This window comes from Bos indicus x Bos taurus, chromosome 26 (assembly GCF_003369695.1).
Source record: "Bos indicus x Bos taurus breed Angus x Brahman F1 hybrid chromosome 26, Bos_hybrid_MaternalHap_v2.0, whole genome shotgun sequence".
NCBI lineage: Eukaryota > Metazoa > Chordata > Mammalia > Artiodactyla > Bovidae > Bos > Bos indicus x Bos taurus.
In genome coordinates, this window is record NC_040101.1 from 9,184,650 (window position 1) to 9,201,820 (window position 17,171).

Consider the following 17,171-nt stretch of genomic DNA (forward strand, 5'->3'; position numbering starts at 1 on the left):
GCCCCCACTGCAAAACCCCAACGCAGAAGTCCCTTCCTGAATAAAGTCTTCCTTATTATCTGTTATAAGATTCATGAATTAGGCTTATTTTTTTTTTTTAAACAAGCTGTTGCCAAGTGGGTGGAGAGGAATAGTCTCCTCTACTTTACATGTACAAACTGGTGGAACCACTGTCGTAAGACATACATGTCCTAAGGCTCAGCAGTTCCACTGGAGCTCATACACCAAGTACAGACATGCAAAGAATGCTGTGACACCTGAAATGGGGGAAAAAATGAAGAATCCAATTACTTACCAACAAAGGAGTGCATAGGTTGTGGTACAGCACATTGACTTAACAGAATGTTTTAGAGCAGTTAAAGTGAACTACGGAGATACAAATATCAACATGGGGAAGTCTTGAAAATATAGTATTAAACACAAAAGGCAATTTGCAAAAGAATTTATTCAGGCAGATAGCATTTATGCACACTTTTAAATACACAGCAAATGTTAGTATACATTCTGTAAACACAGATGTAGTTTAAAAACAGAAACGGGAAGCATACACATCAACCTCAGGAGTGTGGTTTCATGGTGATTTCTCTTGGGTCAGGATTGCTACTTACATTGTGTGAGACTCATATGAGTTAGGCTATGTTCAGTAGGTCAAGATGGAGTCACAGGGGCCACTGTGGACTCCCACCATCTAGGAATTGTTCAGCAAAGTCTAAGGAAGGACATCACAAACAGGAGGAGCTCGTTACCCCTTGTTTGTCTGGCTTCCCCACTCTGACTAACCTGTGTTGTGTGCTGTATGCAGTAAGCCGGGTAACACCAGCTACATTTTGTCTGGTCTGCCTTCCTGTGACCCTAACTCGCCTCACTGCTGGGCCCTGGTTGCAGGCTGCCTCCAAGGAGAGGGTGGAAGCGCAGGGTTGATGTCACAATTATTTCTTTAAAAAAAAAAAAAGTGGGGGGTATAGCTGAAGTGGGCGGTGTGGAACTGGATACCAGTTATATTATTTCCCACACTTATCTGTGTTATTAGAAAGGCCTAATGATAAAAATTTTGATGTTAAGATGTGTTAAAATGTATAAATGCCTGAACCGCATAGTCTTCGGGCTTTCAAAGTAGGCTTTTTTTTTTTTAAATGCTAGATGTAGCTGTTAATACATTCAGCATCACACTACAGAACAATTTTATGGATTTCTTAAATCTAACTACCGAATACCAGTTACACATAACTAAACTCAAGAAACTGGTTTATTCTGGGAACTTTTACCAATGACTATTAGTATCTTTGAAACAAGTCCCCTACCCACCCACCCCTACCACCACCATGATTTAAATTAGCTGTTGTCACTCCTGGCTACATACCCAGATCTTTGAAGGGAGCTTAGAGCAAGGGAGAGCTATTTCAGCCCCACTAATTCAAGCTCTGCTTCGAGACTCAGGGTGAAGCTGGGGGTTCCACATTTCTAAAAAGCTCCCTGAACTGTGTGAGTGAAAAAAAAATGTTGCCTTCCAAATCAGTAACAAAGGACATTGCAGCCACCAGGTCATGGCATTATAGCTGCCCCACAGGTGAGCCCCAAGAAAACTCAGGGAGAGAAAGCACGGGCAGGTGGGCCTGGACAGCTAAGGTTCATTATCAAAGGAGTGATTTCAGTGATCCCAAACTCTTGCATCTTCCTGCACAAAGTGAAGTCACTCAGTTGTGTCCAGCTCTTTGCGATCCCATGGACTGTAGCCTACCAGGCTCCTCCATCCATGGAATTTTCCAGGCAAGAGTTGCCATTTCCTTCTCCAGGGGATCTTCCTGACCCAGGGATCGAACCCAGGTCTCCTGTATTGCAGACAGATGGTTTTACCCTGTGAGCCACTAGGGAAGCCCAAAGAAAAGTGCTAAATTCACTAACTTGAGATGTCCAGTTTTCTTTTAATTAAAAGAAATCTTTTGATGGTCTGACTACCTGGTCTTCGTTGCAAAAGCTCCTATGTATCCTGGTTCCTCCCTTACCTCTCTGGACTGGTCCCTCAGAGTGAGCCAAGGGGATGCATTCCAGGCTAAAAGTCCTCAGAGTGTCCGCTGAATAAAACATCAGTTCAGTTCAGTTTAGTCGCTCAGTCGTGTCTGACTCTTTGCGACCCCATGAACCACAGCATGCCAGGCCTCCCTGTCCTTCACCTCCCGGAGTCCACCCAAACCCATGTCCATTGTGTTGGTGATGCCATCCAACCATCTCATCCTCTGTCGTCCCCTTCTCCTCCTGCCCTCAATCTTTCCCAACATCAGGGTCTTTTCAAATCAGTCAGCTCTTTGCATCATGTGGCCAAAATACTGGAGTTTCAGCTTCAACATCAGGCCCTCCAGTGAAGACCCAGGACTGATCTCCTTTAGGATGGAAAGGTTGGATCTCCTTGCAGTCCAAGGGACTCTCAAGAGCCTTCTCCAACATCACAGTTCAAAAGCATCAATTCTTTGGCACTCAGCCTTCTTTGCGGAGAACACAATGGCAACCCACTCCAGTACTCCTGCCTGGAAAATCCCATGGGTGGAGGAGCCTGATAGGCTGCAGTCCATGGGGTCACGAAGAGTCGGACACGACTGAGAGAATTCACTTTCACTTTTCACTTTCATGCACTGGAGAAGGAAATGGCAACCCACTCCAGTGTTCCTGCCTGGAGAATCCCAGGGACGGGGGAGCCTGGTGGGCTGCCGTTTACGAGGTTGCACAGAGTCAGACTCAACTGAAGAGACTTAGCAGCAGCAGCCTTCTTTATAGTCCAACTCTGACATCCATACATGACTGCTGGAAAAACCACAGCCTTGACTAGACAGAACTTTGTTGGCAATGTAATGTCTCTGCTTTTTTATATGCTGTCTAGGTTGATCATAACTTTCCTTCCAAGGAGTAAGTGTCTTTTAATTTCATGGCAGCAATCACCATCTGCAGTGATTTTGGAGCTCAGAAAAATAAAGTCAGCCACTGTTTCCCCATCTATTGCCCATGAAGTAAGTAATGGGACTGGATGCCATGATCTTAGTTTTCTGAATGTTGAGCTTTAAGCCAACTTTTTCACTCTCCTCTTTCACTTTCATCAAGAGGCTTTTTAGTTCCTCTTCACTTTCTGCCATAAGGGTGGCATCATCTGCATATCTGAGGTTATTGATATTTCTCCCGGCAATCTTGATTCCAGTTTGTGCTTCTTCCAGCCCAGTGTTTCTCATGATGTACTCTGCATATAAGTTAAATAAGCAGGGTGACAACATACAGCCTTAACGTACTCCTTTTCCTATTTGGAACCAGTCTGTTGTTCCATGTCCAGTTCTAACTGTTGCTTCCTGACCTGCATACAGGTTTCTCAAGAGGCAGGTCAGGTGGTCTGGTATTCCCATCTCTTGAAGAATTTTCCAGTTTATTGTGATCCACACAGTCAAAGGCTTTGGCATAGTCAATAAAGCAGAAATAGATGTTTTTCTGGAACTCTCTTGCTTTTTCAATGATCCAGCAGATGTTGACAACTTGTTCTCTGGTTCCTCTGCCTTTTCTAAAACCAGCTTGAACATCAGGAAGTTCACGGTTCACATATTGCTGAAGCCTGGCTTGGAGAATTTTGAGCATTACTTTACTAGCGTGTGAGATGAGTGCAATTGTGTGGTAGTTTGAGCATTCTTTGGCATTGCCTTTCTTTGGGATTGGAATGAAAACTGACCTTTTCCAGTCCTGTGGCCACTGCTGAGTTTTCCAAATTTGCTGACATATTGAGTGCAGCACTTTCACAGCATCTTTTAGGATTTGAAATAGCTCAACTGGAATTCCATCACCTCCACTAGCTTTGTTCATAGTGATGCTTCCTAAGGCCCACCTGACTTCACATTCCAGGACGTCCGACTCTAGGTGAGCGTGAGTGATCATACCTTCGTGATTATCTGGGTTGTGAAGATCTTTCTTGTACAGTTCTTCTGTGTATTCTTGCCACCTTTTCTTAGTATTTTCTGCTTCTGTTAGGTCCATACCATTTCTGTCCTTTATTGAGCCCATCTTTGCATGAAATGTTCCCTTGGTATCTCTAATTTTCTTGAAGAGCTCTCTAGTCTTTCCCATTCTATTGTATTCCTCCATTTCTTAGCATTGATCGCTGAGGAAGGCTTTCTTATCTCTCCTTGCTATTCTTTGGAATTCTGCATTCAAATGGGTATATCTTTCCTTTTCTCCTTTGCTTTTCGCTTCTCTTCTTTTCACAGCTATTTGTAAGTCCTCCTCAGACAGCCATTTTGCTTTTTTGCACTTCTTTTTCTTGGGGATGGTCTTGATCCCTGTCTCCTGTACAATGTCATGAACCTCCGTCCATAGTTCATCAGGCACTCTGTCTATCAGATCTAGTCCCTTAAATCTATTTCTCATTTCCACTGTATAGTCATTGGGGATTTGATTTAGGTCATACCTGACTGGTCTAGTGGTTTTCCCCACTTTCTTCAATAAGTCTGAATTTGGCAATAAGTTCATGATCTGAGCCACAGTCCGCTCCCGGTCTTACTTTTGCTGACTGTATAGAGGTTCTCCATCTTTGGCTGCAAAGGACATAATCAATCTGATTTCAGTGTTGACCATCTGGTGATAAAACCATAATTCTCAACTTTTACATTGTGCTTTTTTTTTTTTTTTCAATCGACAGATGATTCTAATATGTAATAATAGCATGAGCCGGAATTTGTGGTTTTCACGCTTGACTTCGGAGAGTAAAAACTCAACCCCCTCACAACTTTCTAAAGCCAAGTGATCCACTTGTCCAACATAAATGATCCACGAATGTGCCTTCCCCGATCCCCCTACACCACACCCTCAGCTACCCTACTTAAAACTTTTTGGTTTGACCAGATCTTCAAAAAAGCTATCGCCTTATCTCCATCCAGCCTCCCATAGGGGAGCTTCTAACACACCCATCTGGTATTCTTCACAGACAAACATAAAGCAAATAGAAACACAGTTGTTTATTTTCCTCCAGGCGGTCCTTCTAAAAGAGAGCACACTATGTACCCCGAGCACACTATGTACCCTATTCTGGTTTCTCCCAACCCCAAGTAGCAATATATACTAGAGAGGTTTCTAACATGTAACATAATTCCCTTTGTTTTCATAAGTAATGCTGCACCAAGGAAGTTCTTTGCTGTGAATGTGTCCATCTGTACCTTGACTGTGGACTTGGTTATACAAATCTGCAAGAGATAAAATATCACAGAAATATATGTACATACTTTTTTGGAAGAGAACTTCTCTACCCCTTTGGGTTCTTTTTTTTTTTTTCATTTTTAAACTTTTAATCATAGCTCCCTAATCTAAGTCAGTCTTCTTAATGACAGAAGGCATAATCTTACATCCTTTTGTCTTCATACCCTTCCTCTCAATTAAGAACAAATGTCTTACCCATTGTCTAGGGAGCTCTTGTGTGTTTAGAAGAACTAATTTTTAGTAGACTATTCTACCCTTGCTTGAATGCTTTTCTTTCTCCAAGTCTTTTCTTCAAAGAATATTTATTGAATATTTATTATATATCAACAATCACTGTACGTCTTTGGAATATTGCAAGTGCTATGGTAAAATGTGCACAAGATACAAAGTGTAAAGAAGGGAGTGATTTCTTCCAAGTATGCTTCCTTTTTGTTTTGTTTAGTTTTCATTTTTTTTTTAAATTTTTTTAAATTTTATTTTTTAACTTTACAATATTGTATTGGTTTTGCCATATATTGAAATGAATCCGCCACAGGTATACACGTGTTCCCCATCCTGAACCTCCTCCTTCTTCCCCATACCATCCCTCTGGGTCGCATTTATAGATTCAATGCAATCCTTATCAAGCTACCAACGGTATTCTTCACAGAGCTAGAACAAATAATTTCACAATTTGTATGGAAATACAAAAAACCTCGAATAGCCAAAGCTATCTTGAGAAAGAAGAATGGAACTGGAGGAATCAACCTGCCTGACTTCAGGCTCTACTACAAAGCCACAGTCATCAAGACAGTATGCTACTGGCACAAAGACAGAAATATTGATCAATGGAACAAAATAGAAAGCCCAGAGATAAATCCACGCCCATATAGACACCTTATCTTTGATTGGGATGACCCCTTTGGGTTCTAATGGTAGGGGTTGGGGTCGGGGCACTGGAAAATAACTGACAATAGATTTACAAGAGAAAAGAAAGTTTGTTTATATCTGCACAGCTACTATTAGGAGGCTGTTTAAATATAGATACTGCTCTTGAGGCTGCTGAATGGTCAAATGGTTTAGGGTTAGAGTAATTTTCATACCACTTTGGTGGGTTGTTATTTCCTTGTTATTACAATAATATCAATTTTCTGGTTTCAATAACTGTACTCAGTTCAGTCGCTCAGTCGTGTCTGACTCTGTGACCCCATGAACACACCAGTCTTCCCTGTCCATCACCATCTCCTGGAGTTTACTCAAACTCATACCCATCGAGTTGGTGATGCCATCAATGAGTCAATGAGTCAACTCTTTGCATCAGGTGGCCAAAGTACTGGAGTTTCAGCTTCAGCATCAGTCCTTCCAATGAACACCCAGGACTGATCTCCTTTAGGATGGACTGGTTGGATCCCCTCCAGTCCAAGGGACTCTCGAGAGTCTTCTCCAATACCACAGTTCAAAAGCATCAATTCTTTGGTGCTCAGTTTTCTTCACAGTCCAACTCTCACATCCATACATGACCACTGGAAAAACCACAGCCTTGACTAGACAGAACTTTGTTGGCAAAGTAATGTCTCTGCTTTTTAATATGCTGTCTAGGTTGATCATAACTTTCCTTCCAAGGAGTAGGTGTCTTTTAATTTCATGGCAGCAATCACCATGTGCAGTGATTTTGGAGCCCAAAAGAATAAAGTCTGACACTGTTTCCCCATCTATTTCCCATGAAGTCATGGGACCAGATGCCATGATCTTTGTTTTCTGAATGTTGAGCTTTAAGCCAACTTTTTCACTCTCCACTTTCACTTTCATCAAGAAGCTTTTTAGTTCCTTTTCACTTTCTGCCATAAAGGTGGCATCATCTGCATATCTGAGGTTATTGATATTTCTCCCAGCAATCTTGATTCCAGCTTGTGCTTCTTCCAGTCCAGTGTTTCTCATGATGTACTCTACATATAAGTTAAATAAGCAGGGTGACAATATACAGCCTTGACGTACTCCTTTTCCTATTTGGAACCAGTCTGTTGTTCCATGTCCAGTTCTAACTGTTGCTTCCTGACCTGCATATAGGTTTCTCCTACTGAGATGTAACTATCGGAGAATCAAAGAGTGATGGACAAGGGAATCTCTGTCTCTACTATCCGTGTTTATTTAACTTTCTGTGAATCTAATTATATATTTCAAAGTAAAGTTTCTTTAAAAGATGCTGCAAAGAGTAACTTTTGATCTACATAATTTCACATCTGTGCATTTTATTTCTACCTGCAGCCTAAGAATTCTCTAGCAAAGGGCAAAATAAACTCAAAATACTGATAAATTTTCCCTAATTGTGCTTCGCAGCAGTTAAACCATTCTCCCTCCCATTAGCAAATATATCATGGTTCCTATGTCCCTAGCATCTTGCTAAAACAGCTGGTAGGCCAATGTTTAGGTCTCTGTATGCCTCTCATAAGTTAAAAAAAAAAAAAAAAACTTGTGTCATACTGTTCTTATACTTGTCTTCATTTATAACTCTGCACACGATGGTGTGATCACTCACCTAGAGCCAGACATCCTGGAATGTGAAGTCAAATAGGCCTTAGGAAGCATCACTATGAACAAAGCTGGTGGAGATGATGGAATTCCAGTTGAGCTATTCCAAATCCTAAAACATGATGCTGTGAAAGTGCTGCACTCAATATGTCATCAAATTTGGAAAACTCAGCAGTGGCCACAGGACTGGAAAAGGTCAGTTTTCATTCCAATCCCAAAGAAAGGCAATGCCAAAGAATGCTCAAACTACCGCACAATTGCACTCGTCTCACATGCTAGTAAAGTAATGCTCAAAATTCTCCAAGCCAGGCTTCAGCAATATGTGAACCGTGAACTTCCTGATGTTCAAGCTGGTTTTAGAGAAGGCAGAGGAACCAGAGATCAAATTGCCAACATCTGCTGGATCATTGAAAAAGCAAGAGAGTTCCAGAAAAACATCTATTTCTGCTTTATGGACTATGCCAAAGCCTTTGACTGTGTGGATCACAGCAAACTGTGGCAAATTCTGAAAGAGATGGGAATACCAGACCACCTGAACTGCCTCTTAAGAAATCTGTATGTAGGTCAGGAAGCAACAGGTAGAACTGGACATGGAACAACAGACTCATTCCAAATTGGAAAGGAGTACATCAAGGCTGTATATTGTCACCCTGCTTATTTAACTCATGTGCAGAATACGTCATGAGAAACACTGGGCTGGAGGAAGCACAAGCTGGAATCAAGATTGCTGGGAGAAGTATCAGTAACCTCAGATATGCAGATGACACCACCCTCATGACAGAAAGTGAAGAAGAACTAAAGAGCCTCTTCAAAGTGAAAGAGGAGAGTGAAAAAGTTGGCTTAAAGCTCAACATTCAGAAAACTACAATCATGGCACCCAGTCCCATTCAGGTCAGATCAGTCGCTCAGTCGTGTCCAACTCTTTGCGACCCCATGAATCGCCAGCACGCCAGGCCCCCCTGTCCATCACCAAATCCTGGAGTTCACTGAGACTCACGTCCATCGAGTCAGTGATGCCATCCAGCCATCTCATCCTCTGTCGTCCCCTTCTCCTCCTGCCCCCAATCCCTCCCAGCATCAGAGTCTTTTCCAATGAGTCAACTCTTGGCATGAGGTGGCCAAAGTACTGGAGTTTCAGCTTTGGCATCATTCCTTTCAAAGAAATCCCAGGGCTGATCTCCTTCAGAATGGACTGGTTGGATCTCCTTGCAGTCCAAGGGACTCTCAAGAGTCTTCTCCAACACCACAGTTCAAAAGCATCAATTCTTCGGCACTCAGCCTTCTTCACAGTCCAACTCTCACATCCATATATGACCACAGGAAAAACCATAGCCTTGACTAGACGAACCTTTGTTGGCAAAGTAAAGTCTCTGCTTTTGAACATGCTATCTAGGTTGGTCATAACTTTCCTTCCAAGGAGTAAGCGTCTTTTAATTTCATGGCTGCAGTCACCATCTGTAGTGATTTTGGAGCCCAGAAAAATAAAGTCTGATACTGTTTCCACTGTTTCCCCATCTATTTCCCATGAAGTGGTGGGACCGGATGCCATGATCTTTGTTTTCTGAATGTTGAGCTTTAAGCCAACTTTTTCACTCTCCTCTTTCACTTTCATCAAGAGGCTTTTTAGTTCCTCTTCACTTTCTGCCATAAGAGTGGTGTCATCTGCATATCTGAGCTTATTGATATTTTTCCCAGCAATCTTGATTCCAGCTTGTGCTTCTTCCAGTCCAGCGTTTCTCATGATGTACTCTGCATAGAAGTTAAATAAGCAGGGTGACAATATACAGCCTTGATGTACTCCTTTTCCTATTTGGAACCAGTCTGTTGTTCCATGTCCAGTTCTACCTGTTGCTTCCTGACTTGCATACAAATTTCTCAAGAGGCAGATCAGGTGGTCTGGTATTCCCATCTCTTTCAGAATTTGCCACAGTTTGCTGTGATCCACACAGTCAAAGGCTTTGGCATAGTCCATAAAGCAGAAATAGATGTTTTTCTGGAACTCTCTTGCTTTTTCAATGATCCAGCAGATGTTGGCAATTTGATCTCTGGTTCCTCTGCCTTTTCTAAAACCAGCTGGAACATCAGGAAGTTCACGGTTCACATATTGCTGAAGCCTGGCTTGGAGAATTTTGAGCATTACTTTATTAGCATGTGAGACGAGTGCAATTGTGCGGTAGTTTGAGCATTCTTTGGCATTGCCTTTCTTTGGGATTGGAATGAAAACTGACCTTTTCCAGTCCTGTGGCCTCTGCTGAGTTTTCCAAATTTGCTGACATATTGAGTGCAGCACTTTCACAGCATCATCTTTCAGGATTTGGAATAGCTCAATTGGAATTCCATCACCTCCACTAGCTTTGTTCGTAGTGATGCTTTCTAAGGCCCACTTGACTTCACATTCCAGGATGTCTGGCTCTAGGTGAGTGATCACACCGTGATTACCTGGGTCGTGAAGATCTTTTTTGTACAGTTCTTCTGTGTATTCTTGCCCTCTCTTCTTAATATCTTCTGCTTCTGTTAGGTCCATACCATTTCTGTCTTTTATCGAGCTCATCTTTGCATGAAATATTCCCTTGGTATCTCTAATTTTCTTGAAGAGATCCCTAGTCTTTCCCATTCTGTTGTTTTCCTCTATTTCTCTGCATTGATTGCTGAGGAAGGCTTTCTTATCTCTTCTTGCTCTTCTTTGGAACTCTGCATTCAGATGTTTATATCTTTCCTTTTCTCCTTTGCTTTTCGCTTCTCTTCTTTTCACAACTATTTGTAAGTCCTCCCCAGACAGCCATTTTGCTTTTTTGCATTTCTTTTCTATTGGAATGGTCTTGATCCCTGTCTCCTGTACAATGACACGAACCTCATTCCATAGTTCATCAGGCACTCTATCTATCAGATCTAGGCCCTTAAATCTATTTCTCACTTCCACTGTATAATCATAAGGGATTTGATTTAGGTCATACCTGAATGGTCTAGTGGTTTTCCCTACTTTATTCAGTAGATTGGGAAACAGTGGAAACAGTGGCTGACTTTATTTTTCTGAGCTCCAAAATCACTGCAGATGGTGACTGCAGACATGAAATTAAAAGATATTTACTCCTTGGAAGGAAAGTTATGACCAACCTAGACAGCATATTAAAAAGCAGAGACATTACTTTGTCAACAAAGGTCCATCTAGTCAAGGCTATGGTTTTTCCAGTGGTCATGTATGGACGTGAGAGTTGGACTGTAAAGAAAGCTGAGCACCGAAGAATTGATGCTTTTGAACTGTGGTGTTGGAGAAGACTCTCAAGAGTCCCTTGGACTGCAAGGAGATCCAACCAGTCCATCCTAAAGGAGATCAGTCCTGGGTCTTCATTGGAAGGACTAATGTTGAAGCTGAAACTCCAATATTTTGGCTACCTGACGCGAAGAGCTGACTCATTTGAAAAGACCCTGATGTTGGAAAGATCGAATGCAGGAGGAGAAGGGGACAACAGAGGATGAGATGGTTAGATGGCATCAGCGACTCAATGGACATGAGTTTGGGTAAACTCTGGGAGTTGGTGATGGACAGAGAGGCCTGGCATGCTCTGGTTCATGGGGTCGCAAAGAGTCAGACTCGACTGAGGAACTGAACTGAGCTGAACTGAAAGAATTACTTTAAAAGTATATTAACACAGTGGGATATAATTACACACCTATCAGAATGGCTATACTAAAACAATCTACTGAGAACTCCAACTGCTGGCAAGGAGGAGAAACAGGATCTCCCGTACCCTGCTGGGAAGAATGGACAATGGTAGGGCTAAGGTGAAAAACAGTTTCAAAGTGAAAGCAAAGTGAAAGTGTTAGTTGCTCTGTCCTGACCAACTCTGGGACCCCATGGACTATAGCCCACCAGGATTCTCTGTCCATGGCATTTTCCAGAAGAATACTGGAGTGGGCTGCTATTTCCTCTTGAAAATATATATGAGTTACTCCAAAAAGGAAATAGAAGAAGAGGAGGAAGGTCCTTCATACCAAGATAATACATACAAGATTCGATAATACATACAAGATTAAATGTCAGTTTGCTTAATTATGGGCTTCTCAGGTGGCTCAGGGGTGAAGAATCCACTTGCAATGTAGGAGATGAAACTTCGATCCCTGGGTCAGGAAGATCCCTGGAGGAGGGCACAGTAATCCACTCCAGTATTCTTGCCTGAATCACCCCATGGACAGAGGAGCCTGGCGAGCTATAACAGTTAATGGGGTCACACAGTCAGACATGACAGAAGCGACTTAGCATGCATGCATGCACTTAATTATGTTCATTTCTTGTTACTGCTTTAGGTTAATTAACCTAATCAAGATGAGAACTGTAATTTTCTGAGGTTTTTATGCTCCATGAGAGGATAAAGGCGTAATATGGCATATAAACAGTTCTATAGATTGATAGGTCAATTAACACAGAATTTAGATTTGGAAGATACAGCTCCTAGTCAATTCTGACTAAACATAGGATAGCCATTTAAGATCTGACATAAGTACTGCATACCTCATTGTAGGTTTTAAAGCTGGTCCTTTTTCTGTTTTAATATGCTCGAGCCAAAACTTTAGCAACAGAATCTCTTGAATCCCTGCATGCTTTCTCTCCAAACAGTAGCTTCTCTTCTAAGGTGTTCCCCAAAACTACTGAACATGTAATCTCTCCCTTCCATTACTCTCTAGCTCTTCATTCCAGTCACTAGTAGTTCCTAACAATGCCACCACCTTCTAGAAGAACAGCAGACTGCCTCAAGAGTGGGCTAAATCAACCAAGACAGAGTACAATGCCAGGAGCCAGCATAAAGGAGACCTGTTTGCCTTCTGTGTAACCTTTGCAAGTCAGCACGTTCTCCTTCCCAAACCACCAGTGCACAAAAATGAAAGTGTCTCTTTCAATTCTGGTTTCCTCCGTGTGTATGCCCAGCAGCAGGACAGACACGTGTACCCCAACGTTCACTGCAGCACTGTTTATAATAGCCAGGACATGGAAGCAACCTAGATGTCCGTCAGCAGATGAATGGATAAGAAAGCTGTGGTACATATACACAATGGAGTATTACTCAGCCATTAAAAAGAATACATTTGAATCAGTTCTAATGAGGTGGATGAAACTGGAGCCTATTATACAGAGTGAAGTAAGCCAGAAAGAAAAACACCAGTACAGTATACTAACGTATATATATGGAATTTAGAAAGATGGTAACGATAACCCTGTATGTGAGACAGCAAAAGAGACACAGATGTATTGAACAGTCTTTTGGACTCTGTGGGAGAGGGAGAGGGTGGGATGATTTGGGAGAATGGCATTGAAACATGTATAATATCATATATGAAATGAATCGCCAGTCCAGGTTCGATGCATGATACTGGATGCTTGGGGCTGGTGCACTGGGATGACCCTGAGGCATGGTATGGGGAGGGAGGGGGGTTCAGGATGGGGAACATGTGTACACCCATGGCGGATTCAAGTTGATGTATGGCAAAATCAATACAATATTGTAAAGTAATTAGCCTCCAATTAAAATAAATAAACTTATATTTAAAAACAAATAAATAAATAAATAAGGAAAAACAAATGAAAGCAGAGATTAACTTCCCTTTATTTCCAAAGGAATCTTAAAAGAAGGAATTATTAACGAATCTGGTTTTTCAATTGTGCAATTAACTTGGCTCCAATACCTTCTGGGAGCTGGGAGTTTCTTTGACCCTTCCTCCTCTTCAGGGAAACCAGGCTGGTAGCAGATAAAACAAAGAACGGAGTTAGCACAGCTAAGTTGCAGAACAGGCGTGGCACAGTCCAATGCCAGCAGGGGCCAGGTGGCTGCCAAAGCATGACGACAGCGCTAGTGCCTCAAGCAGTTATTCATGGTTCAGTGAACCAAGGTTTTTAATCCAGCATCATAAATTTTCAATCCAGCATCATAAATTTACCCTGGGTTAGGGGGCTGTATTTGGAACTTCTCAAAAAACATTTGCCTTTGCTTTCCTTAGGTTGTTTTACGTGGCACAATCTCTGCTTGTACTTCTGCTCTTACGAAAGGACTTGAAATAGCCCTCTCCTTCTTTTGTTCCAGTTCTGAATAAAGTACATTTGCCACAAAGCCTCCTCGGATATCCTACATTTAATCTTCTTTTGCTTTGCCTTTCTGCAACATTCACCCAGAATGGATTGTAATGTACCCCAAGAGGCACAGACTTGTGCTCTCTGGAGCTTCAGGCCCTCAGATGTCCCATGCTCATCTGTGACTTCGGCCAATACCTACTTCTTTAGTTCTTATTTTTCTGATTTCCAGATCCTCATCCTGCCCAGCTTCCCAAACTCTCCACAGATACGTTTCACTGACATTTTTTAAAATTGAAAGTCTAGCAGAGCATTATTTTCCCTCTGTTCCCCCTAAATCACTTTTCCTCCAAACATCCCAATCTTTGCCCATCACTAAGCCACTCCATTTAGAAAATGTGTAATTTCTCCATCTCAACGGGAGTCTAAGACAGGGTTAGTACTCAAGGATTGTAAGCGAAAGGAGAAAGAATCTTATGGCTGCCAGAGAGGATCTTTATGGTTAGCCTTCGGGGCACCAGAGAGAAACGAGGGTGGTAAACAAATTGCAAAGAAATACCGTCCTTTTTGTACTGATGAGTAATAGCATTATAAATGCTGTGTAAACAAGAAAGGCTGTTGTCTGTGACTGTGGGCAATGCTGTTTGGGCTATATTCACTGCTATAGGAGCAAGTACAGACAGACATAACCTCTGAACATGTAGAGTCTTGCCAGCTGAATTCGTTCCATCCTTCTGCAAGCACCACATCAGCTATCCTGGCACAATTACTCCTCATTCCAACCTCCACACCTTTGTTAATACATCTCCTTGGTCTGGAAGCTTCACCCCTCTGAGCTTTACTTAAACCTAAGATATCCCTTTTTTTGGTGCTCATGTCAACCCCCACCTCCTGTAAGCACATCTCTCTGAACTATTTATTTTAGCACTGGCAATAATTCATGCAAGGCAATAATAAGCTAACACTTAAAGAGAGCCGACTCTATGCTGGGCACTGTTCCAAGTGCTTCACTCACACCTACATATGAATTAATTTAATCTTCACAATGATCCCACTGTATAAGTACTGTTATTCTCCCCATTTTACAGGTCAAGAAACTGAGACCCAAAGTGGTTAAATAAGCTGCCCATGACCTGAGCTATCAGTCTACGGAACCCACGTTCTAACCCACTCTGCTACAGGCAACATCCTGTCCATCAGCTTTTGCTAACTTGTGTAACAGAGCTACAAGTGAAAGTGAAAGTCGTGACTCTTTGCGACTCCATGGACTATACAGGCCATGGCATCCTCCAGGCCAGAATACTGGAGTGGGTAGCCTATCTCTTCTCCAGGTTATCTTCCCAAGCCAGGAATCGAACCCAGGACTCCTGCATTGCAGGCAGATTCTTTATCAGCTGAGCCACAAGGGAAGCCCAAAGAGCTCCAAAGGCCACAATAACAAATCCAAACAATAGGCTTTTGATATCTGAGGAAGAGGAGGCATTGGTGCAGGAAGGTTAAGTTTAGAAACAGACTGTGGAGAAATTAACTGACAACATGGAGTTGGTCAGGCTCTCCTGTCCCACTCTCATGGTCTCACACCTTATGTTCTGTAAACAATGATATTCTGACCTTGGTAGCACTGGGCCTGTCCGCCCCCTTGGCCATGGGCCACTTTGTCTGTCTTAGTACATCAGTAAGTAGTCTTTGAAGACTCCTTGCTGCTGCTGCCACTGATCAGAGAATAAACATGTCTGCAGTCCCCGCAGCTCCTTCAGTCTTCTTCCAGCTTCCCTGGTCTTGCCTTATCTACCCTGGGTTCAGTGAACAGTGTGAGTGGCAAGACACAGACCAGTTAGAACACCAGCTCTACCATTTTCTAGTTAACAGACTTTAGCAAGTCAAGTCACTTAACCTTTTTTAGTGTGAGCCTCTGCTTCTGAAAGATTATAAACTAATTTTTAGAATGGTTGTGAGAATTAAATGATACAGGTAAAGCACCAAGCACATGGCTGCCACATAGTATGTGATCAATAAATGTTGGCTCTAGAACATGAAAGAGGCTCAAATTGTGAATTACAGTGACCTTTCTTTGCTAAAGTATTACACAGTGGTTATAAAATGGTATTAAACAATAACCATAAAAACATAGTTCTTTGTGACAACACACTAATGTGATTTTACTAATTTCCTTAATACCCCAAGCCTGTAACAGAGCCAAACATTAATTATCTCTAATGAAACAAAAGGCCTTGCCTCTGGGTATCAGACTGAAACAGCAGAGGGTCTATAACTCACTAAAGACAAAAGCAAATAAGTATAAAAAGCAAACAGCCAGCGGTGGGAAAGTTCCCATAAAGTGCACCAACAAACGGGAGTGCATTGGGATAGTTCTGGAAAGCGCATCTTAAGGGCTGAAGGTTCAATGTGATGAGAACCCGACGCAAGAGTCTACAGTTTTTGGAGGTCTGGAAAGCGGAGTTCGGTACAACTCCTGAGAGGTAGGTTTCAGTTCCCTTTCTAGGGAGAGGGATAGGAAAAGGTTCCCCTGTGTCACGATGCCACGGTGAGCCTACCCGTGCAAGATGCTCGCGTCCCAGCAGGGTTAAAGGGCAGAGGAAATTCTCCTTCTGGCCGGTGAGGCCCACCAACTCCGAGGTCCCTTTCTAACTCTGGAGCAGGGCCGCGTTACAGAGGACCGGCGTGAACACTGCGCAGAATGAGGCTGCTCACACTTCAACAATCTTTTTAGGGGGGAAGGGTAGGCGGTGAAAATGTATTGGGAAAAGCCGGCATCAGATAAGTGACATCTCTGCAAAATGCCTCCAAAGATTCTCAGGACCCAATGACCTGCAAAAGCTTCCTTGCAGCTGTTGTCTCTCCGACCCCACGCAAGGTTGACTGCTCCTCCAAAGAAGCTTGTAGACCAGCCCCTCGCCTACTTCTCCCCAGCTGCTACTCCCAGCCTTCCTTACTGAAACTGAGGTCTGTTGGACCAGAGGCCTGGAAACAGGTCGGGGTCGTGGCCCGCCCGCGGTAACGGGTCTTGGGACAGACCTGGCGGAGGGAGGGAACAGCTGGTACAGGACAGGGACGGGGCATACACCACCCCAGTCCTATTGGAAAAGACCCCTCTGCCGCTGCCAAGGTCATCTGGGACCTCCCCAAGAAGCCGGCCTCGAACGCACTCACCAGCGCGCCGCCGCGCAGCAGCCGAACAGTAGCTCGCTCCATCAGTGCTAGAAAACAGATGCTATCGATACCGCGAAGACGTGCGTGGGGCCCTTGGGCCGCACGCCAACACCTGAAGGCAGGTAGAGCCACAGCCTCGCCCACTCACCCGGCCCCGTGTCCCGACGGTACGCCGAGAGGGACAATAGCCTCTCTTCGCTTTTTCGTTCTGCTC

The 17,171-nt window shown here is 43.1% G+C and overlaps 1 protein-coding gene and 1 long non-coding RNA gene across 3 annotated transcripts in view; both read right to left on the reverse strand.

The window, feature by feature from the left end:
- ACADSB (acyl-CoA dehydrogenase short/branched chain) overlaps positions 1–17,171 on the reverse strand; it is a 52,343-nt gene extending 35,172 nt beyond the window's left edge. Inside the window, exon 1 of one of the 2 annotated variants that reach the window (XM_027528521.1) lies at positions 17,106–17,171. Coding sequence is in view for 1 of the 2 variants with exons in the window: in XM_027528522.1 (XP_027384323.1) it covers positions 16,958–16,999 (42 nt within the window). In the remaining variant the exon portion in view is untranslated. Of the gene's footprint in view, positions 1–16,957 lie in introns of both variants that reach the window. The other variant, XM_027528522.1, reaches the window with a different exon arrangement.
- LOC113884215 lies at positions 13,280–16,947 on the reverse strand. Its single transcript, XR_003508824.1, has 2 exons — positions 16,342–16,947; positions 13,280–13,457 (listed from the first exon to the last, which is right to left on the reverse strand). It is a non-coding gene; the product is annotated as an uncharacterized LOC113884215 (long non-coding RNA).